The 7500-nt window shown below is 47.9% G+C and overlaps 1 protein-coding gene across 1 annotated transcript in view; it reads right to left on the bottom strand.

Moving 5' to 3' along the window:
- unc5cb (unc-5 netrin receptor Cb) overlaps positions 1-7500 on the bottom strand; it is a gene marked incomplete in the record, with an annotated part of 206583 nt that overhangs the window by 10502 nt on the left and 188581 nt on the right. Inside the window, 2 exon segments of the mRNA XM_062527646.1 lie at positions 423-656; positions 6169-6337. Coding sequence (XP_062383630.1) covers positions 423-656; positions 6169-6337 — 403 coding nt within the window.

Raw genomic sequence — 7500 nt, forward strand, 5'->3', positions numbered from 1 at the left:
TGAAACAATTTATGATTTCCTTTCAGCGTTATCTACAGCAGAGTAATGGCACTCCTTCGCAAATATTATCTTTAAACTGGATTTTTAACAGTATGTGTCTGCTGCTCAAGGACAAGGGTTTGACCAGTGAGTCACATTAACTCTTCAAAATAACAGGCGCGGTGCTGACACTGGTCAAGAGAGTGGTGATTCACACAAATATCAGTGGGAGGACTCGGTCTTGAAAGTACATGTATAAAAATAGGTGACCTTACAAGTTCAGAGTGCGATGGAGTTTTATATAATCTTTAGACTTAAGATGTTTTTTATGTGGCTATTTTGTGTGTGTGCTGTGCTTTTCACTGTCTGGTGTAGCTTGAAGGTGATGGCTGTGGCGCAGCTTGAAGCGTTAACGTGATGGCGCCGCGACTGCCTTCACTCACCTTCAGGGAGTCCTGAGTGTCGTCCAGGCAGTAGACCCGTATGTTGTACTCCAGAGCGCTGCAGGTGACCGGGCCGAAGATGGCCAGCTTCAGCCGCCTGGTGGTGGCCGAGCTGATGGACTGGCCCACCAGGCAGTAGGTGCCCAGCGTCTCGGTCAGGATGTGGCAGGCCTCCTCGTCCATCTGGATGTAGCACGGCGTGGTGAAGTTCTCCTCGCCCACCACGACCACGTCCTGCAGGGAGAGACAGTAGAAGGGACACCACACGCGTGAGTTACGGTACGCCTAGGACTGACCAGGCTGACCTCTTGGCACAGGAACTGACCAAAGGGCCACCAAAGGGCCACAAAGCATGATAACTATAACGTTAACTATAGCCAGAACAATAAAAGCGTCCAGACTGACTAACGATAATAAAAGTCTCTCCTCATGTTGATAAATGTGATAGATTCGGACTGGCCCTCAGCTTTTTATCATTCTCATAATTGCTCTGAAAGTGATCCCCGTGATCCTGTACTTCATGTCGTCATCGTTATAGTTTATGTGTGGACATTGTCATTCCTATTAGCTAGAGTGATACTTTTTTGCCATTATCGTTGTAGTTATCATTCTTGGTCTGAATGGCCCTTAAAAGAGGAAGAGGTTTAGGATTTACACTACTAATTTAACTGATGCAAATGGATGATATTCCACTGGGTGGAAGATAACACACCATTAACACTCTGTCTCCATGGATTCAAATGACTAGAGATTATTTATAATAGACTGTTTACAATGCGTGCATCAGTCAATCTCAAGGAGATAAGGTGCATTCATGTGCATGTGTGTGTGTGTGTGTGTGTGTCTCTGTGTGTCTGTGAGTGGGTGTGTGTGTATTTCTGTTTGTGTGTGTGTGTGGGTGTGTGTGTGTGTGTGTATTTCTGTTTGTGTGTGTGTGTGTGTGTGTGTGTGTGTGTGTTTCTGTGAGTGTGTATGTGTGTGTGTGTGTGTGTGTGTGTGTGTGTTTCTATGAGAACAGTATGTGTGTGTGTGTGTGTGTGTGTGTGTGTGTGTGTTTCTGTGAGTGTGTGTGTGTGTGTGTGTGTGTGTGTGTGTGTGTGTGTGTGTATGTGTGTGTGTGTTTGTGTGCTCAGTGTGCAAATGAGATTCTGAAAAGTCTGCCTTCACGGCCGTGAGGTAATAGCTCTAAGACGGCCTCCGCGCCACCTCCCAGGGTTGACCTCTGTGATGGAGCTTATGTCAGGGGCTCAGGGCGTTTCATTAGCGCCGTCTGAGCCGGAACCCTTCAAGCTGCGCCTGTTCTCCGTCCATTATTTATAATCCCGACGCCTCGTTGCGCCTCGCCGTGCCTCCATGTCATTAATACCATCCCCATTATGAGAGGCCCGAAAAGCAGTTTTAAAAAAGAACTTTATTGTCTGTCTGGCCGTTAAGCAGCGGCCATTATGAGTGGTCATTAGCCTCTTTAACTCGTCCCGCGGGACTTCGGATTGGAGAGGGTTAGCGTCGTAATTAGCGCGTTGAATGGGAAAACTGGGGTAAGGGCTTAACGGGATATGATTTATTTACTTGAATCCTCTCTGCATTCATCGCTCACTATTACTCTTGAACGCCACGCTGTCCTTCAACACGTTTCGTTCAAAAGAGAAACAAAGAAAAGAACGAGCAAAAAGAGCAGTTTTTTTTCCGCACGAGTGTTCCATGTCGAGGCAATGTGTCCGTCAGCTGTCGTAGCTCATTTTCGGTCACTCCGAAAGAAAGGCCGCATGGAAATTGCGTTTTGCAAACACTTTTTCCGCAAACAACCTCAGCAAAACATGTCACATGAAATAGCCCATCCCTCACTTGGCACGTTGCAAATAAAACTAATGATTTCTGAGAGCCATTTCTCTCCGAGTGAGTCGGGCCTAGTCAAAATGAATTCCGACTGTGACAGAGCACATCATTTGCGCGAGAGTGGGGGAAAAAAAGAGGGAAAAAGTCATATTTACTGGCCACATGTGATCGACCACGGCCCGTCGACAGCAACCCCCCCCCACCCACCCACCAACACACACACACACACACACACACACACACACACACCAAAAAATCTCCCACATATATGGACGCTATACAAAGTTACCACCCATGTCATTACCAGCAGTGTGACGGGCAGCCTGAAGATACAATCAATAGTTATTTCTCTCCTTTAACGCCCTGAAAGCATATTCTGCCTTGCAGGTTCCTTCAAAAGAATCCATCATGGTCACCGTGACAACAATGAGACCCCTCTGTGTGAGGCCTTATCCTACATCTATACATTTCTCTCTCTCTACAGCGAGGCTTGGAAAAAAGAAAAAGAAATCCACAGTTCTTTCCAGCACAACGCTGCAGTCCCAGGTTCCCTTGCGTGAGTCTTGACATGGTGCTGGCAGACCTTCAGAGCCTTACGCAGTGACATTGGCTACAGAGGGAGAGAAGACGTCCCGCTGAGAAGCTGCCTGCACGGGGTGATTATCACGCAGGTGGGTGGACGCGTGTAGAGCCTTGTCCTTTAGCCTTGAGCTACTGCTCTGGCTTCCTCCTCCTCCTCCTCCTCCTCCTCCTCCTCCTCCTCCTTCTCCTTCTCTCTCATTCCCTTTCTGCCTCCTTAGTCTCTGCTCCCCCGAGCATCCCTCTCCTTCACCCCTTCACCTGCTTTTTGATCCCCTGAAAGGTCCCAGTTGCTCCCGGCCCTCTGGAACAGCACTTATTAGATGACCACTGCGGTGCCCTTTTCATTTCTACACGCCGAGATTTTTACCCGACCGACAAGCGCCGCCGCTCCTCTCTAGATTATATTTGCTCAACCGTCTGCGATTAAAAATGGCTTCCAGACACTGGGGCTTGTTGATTTCACGACTGTGTAATGTCTGGCAGATATATATCTCAATCTCAGAATTATTCATACGTCCATGGAGAACTGGTATCATTAGCCTTTTTATTAATAATGTTTCAGTGGAGGAGCATGGGTGAGGGGGAAAAAAACTTTTGAAGCTACAGTAAATTGGAGTTTAACGATAACGACATGAACGAATAGGTGAAATTCAGGGCCTATTAGAATGCAATGAGAGTGTTTGTTTAGGGGGGCAACTGCCCGTGGAATGAAAAGAGTTTCCAGACTGGATGTTATTCCATTTCTGAAAAGCTTTTGGGTTATGAATGGTTAGAGACAAGTGAATATGAATAGGGGGACAGGAGATAGACATGTGGTCTGCTTTGCTGAGGCTGCCATTCGCACAGCCTTCATTCAAACCACTCGGTTACTTTGAAATTAGTTTGCTACTGCTTTTAGGGCTAATGAAAAGAAGTCTCCACTCTCATCTTTCTTTTCTTCCTGACTCTCTTTCACTAGATCCAAACATCTATCTCTCATTCCCTCTCTCTCTCTCTGTCCCTCTGTCCTTTTCCATCCCAGCAAAAAAGGCTTGTCCAAGACCATTTCATCTCTGATAAGAACAGACAAGGTCAGCAACTGTTGCTAGGCAGCTTAAAATGTAATAAAGTGTCACCGGGGATATGAAAGACTGGCTGAGCTTATGCCACACCGCCCCAATACAATCTGATAGCTAATAGGTCACATCACATAGGTCAAAGGTCACACTGGTTAGCAGGTGACCGCATTGCTATCAGCGCTATCAATTAGACTCATTACAGTAAGAGACTGGTACCATCATTTCCTGACAATTGGCCGCAGTTTACCATTTTGTAGACGTTATGTAGCCCAGCAGCAACTACTCTGGTGTGGTGTGGGAGGTAATAGTTGAGTCTAAGAGGTTGAGTCTACACAGTTAACAGTCAGCCTTGCACACAGGGGCATCCATATGTGAAATAAGAGAGTGTGTGTGTGTGTGTGTGTGTGTGTGTGTGTGTGTGTGTGTGTGTGTGTGTGTGTGTGTGTGGTCATGGGATGGATGATAGGCCTGCTGGATGAGTGAGTCCAGAGTACAGCAGCACTGGTGCTGTGTTCCTGTATGATAACAGATCCAGAACCCCAGATACACCTAAACACCCACCCCCATCACTCCCACCCCTAGGTACACCCATCCCCAACACCTGAACCCCCAGATAACCCCCATCACCCCCACCCCCAGATAAACCCCAACCCCCTCCCAAGACACACCCTAACACCCCCACTGCAAGATAAAACCTAACACCCTACCCCAAGACACGCCCCCACCCCAGATGCACACCAGCACCTCCACCCCTAGATAACCCCTTCACCTTGTATGGTATAGCACCCCTGGTCTCTCTGTCTCTCTGTCTCTCTGTCTCTCTCTGTCTCTCCCTCCCTCCCTCTCTCTCTCTAATACATTGTAATCATGTTGGCTTGTTTCTTTCCTCACTCTGTATTTCCTTCTCTGCATTTCTCTCTTGCACACACACAGACACACACACACACACACACACACACAGACACAGACATTCCAGACACACAGACACACAGACACACACACACACACACACGAAGACACACACCAAAGTGACTCAGAGTGGAGGTACTGATAACGGCGGGCTCACAGACCTCCTTTTCTAATTAAGTTTCGGCTCTGTTTACTGAAGCGCGCACACACAACCTTGGCAGCCTCCATGTCTTCCCACATCTCTTCCCCCTCTCTCATCCTTTTTCTCTTCCTCCTCGCTCCCCATCTCTCTCTCTCCCCCCTCTCTCTCTAGCTCATTGTTCACCCTCTTTTTCTTTGTCTTTCACTGTGTCTCTCCGTTCTCCTGATCGCTGGCTCTCTCTTTCTCAAACTCTTCTTGTGTCTCCATCCATCTTGCTGAGATCTGTTGAAGGACAGACCCGTGTGGCGCTGTTGGTGTGTGACAGCTGTCTCAGCAACACCCCCACCCACCGCCACCGCCACCCCCACCCACCGCCACCGCCACCGCCACCGCCACCACCACTATCTGTCTGCTGCACACAACCAGTCAGCCGCATAGCCAGCAGAACTCTCTGCCGTCTGCAGACTGATGCCTGTGTGTGTGTGTGTGTGTGTGTGTGTGTGTGTGTGTGTGTGTATGTGTGTGTGTGCGCGCGCGTGCACGCGCGTGTGTGTGTGTGTGTGTGTGTGTGTGCGTGTGTGTCCGTGTGTGTGTGTGTGTGTGTGCGTGCAGGCATGGGTGGCACACAGACGCGCAGATGCACCATCAAAACATCTGTGATCACACAAGCAGCTAACGGGCGCCAGCGTGAAGCGTGCGTGGCTGTTACAGTAAAACGGCCCCACAAGCGGTCTGCACAGCACAGCACAGCACAGCACACAGGCTGAGAGAGAACCGTGTGAGGAAGAGATTTACACTTTATTTCAGTGGGGCTGCTTCAGCAATGAACGATAAAGTCCCGTTTCACGCCCTGCATTCCATATCATACCAATTTAGCCCTTTACTCAACAGCATTATATATATAACAATATATAATACTATATATTATCTCCAACCATTTTCTCTATGTATTCTCTATGGGACTAAGCTCGACTGAGCCAGAGTACTGCTAAATGAAGATTCACTAAATATTAATCTCATTCTATACAGTTACCTCTAAATCTTACACTTCAACTTCAATGGACTGTACGTGTAGAAGTATAGAGGAAGTATAGCTCAAGTGAAATTATTTGAGTACATACTGCATTTGCAATATCATTGTGTTTACTTTTCAGTGAAATGAAATGAAGGTACATTTGACAGGGGTGTGTGTGAGTGGGCGTGTCTCAGTGGATCTCACCTCCCAGTGTCCCTGCTGTGATTGGCTGCGCAGCTGGATGAGCCAGTCGTCCTGGTCGGTCTTGGCGCAGTGGTGCATGGTGATGATGACGGGCCGTGTCAACAGGGCACCTGCGGGGCCGCAGTTCACCACCGGACTCAGCACCGTCTGGGAGTCGTCCACCCCCGGCCTGCAGGACACACACACACACACACACACACACAGGCGTGAGAGAGCGTACACAACCAGAGGTATAGAAGAACACACACAGGTGCACACACATAGGCATTAGAGAGCCCAAACGGACACACACACACACACACACACACACACACACACACACACAGACACACACACACATAGATATAATAAACACACACATGAATATTTAAACGCATATTCAACAAACACTGACACAAGGACATGCATACCCTCAAATAGATACACATCTGCAGACTGACACATTTTCACCAGTCTCATCTTTAACTGACCCCCACAGCATCACCCACAGTATCCTGTCCTGTTAATGATTTAGCCCCATAAAACCCAACTTGACCCACAAATCTCTATTGCTGTTAAAACGACTTAAGAAAAGTGCTTGACATTACAGTAGAACTAGGGAATGTGGATTAAGAATGGATTAAACGTGATTAAAAAAAATCTCATTACATAAAGCTATTACTGCAAACTTATCCATCTAATGAAGGCGGTAAAAACATATCCCTCAAATGTATCCAATTTAACACAGGCCTTGAGCCTAATCTAATATATCTCATCGAGGGCTTGATATATCTATCTAATAAAGACAGGATTGACTCGGCTGGCACTTTCATATCCGAATTTCAGAAGGTCCCGACAGACCGCATCGAGACGCAATGACCCATGAGGCCTGCAGCACAGGCCCTCAGTCCATCCTCACGAGGAGAGACCCGCAAGTCGAGTCAGGATTCAGACGTCTGTGCATGCAAGCATGACACATAAAACCCTCCTCCTTTCACACACGCCCCGTGAAAACAATGAGAGAGCCACAAATCAGATTTGAAATGAGGCAACGCAGAATGCTCTGGCCTCCAGTAGCGTACAGTACTACTGCGCGTTGAACTCTGGAGGACAGCAGAGATATTACTTATCAACGGACAGAACCTACTGTAGGAGTCATTACAGTGTGCCTTTAAGCAGAGACTGAGTCTGGCATGCATGGTAAGAAAAAAAAAAGAAAAAAAACAGTGGAGAGGGGCTTGGACTGGCTTGTCAATGATCCTGATAGGTTAGTTGGAGAGGCTGGCCTCGCGCACTGTTCAGGTCTCGGAGGGGTGTGTGTGTCGGAGGCGGGGCACAGATGGAGGTTGCCGT

This window comes from Sardina pilchardus, chromosome 23 (assembly GCF_963854185.1).
Source record: "Sardina pilchardus chromosome 23, fSarPil1.1, whole genome shotgun sequence".
NCBI lineage: Eukaryota > Metazoa > Chordata > Actinopteri > Clupeiformes > Clupeidae > Sardina > Sardina pilchardus.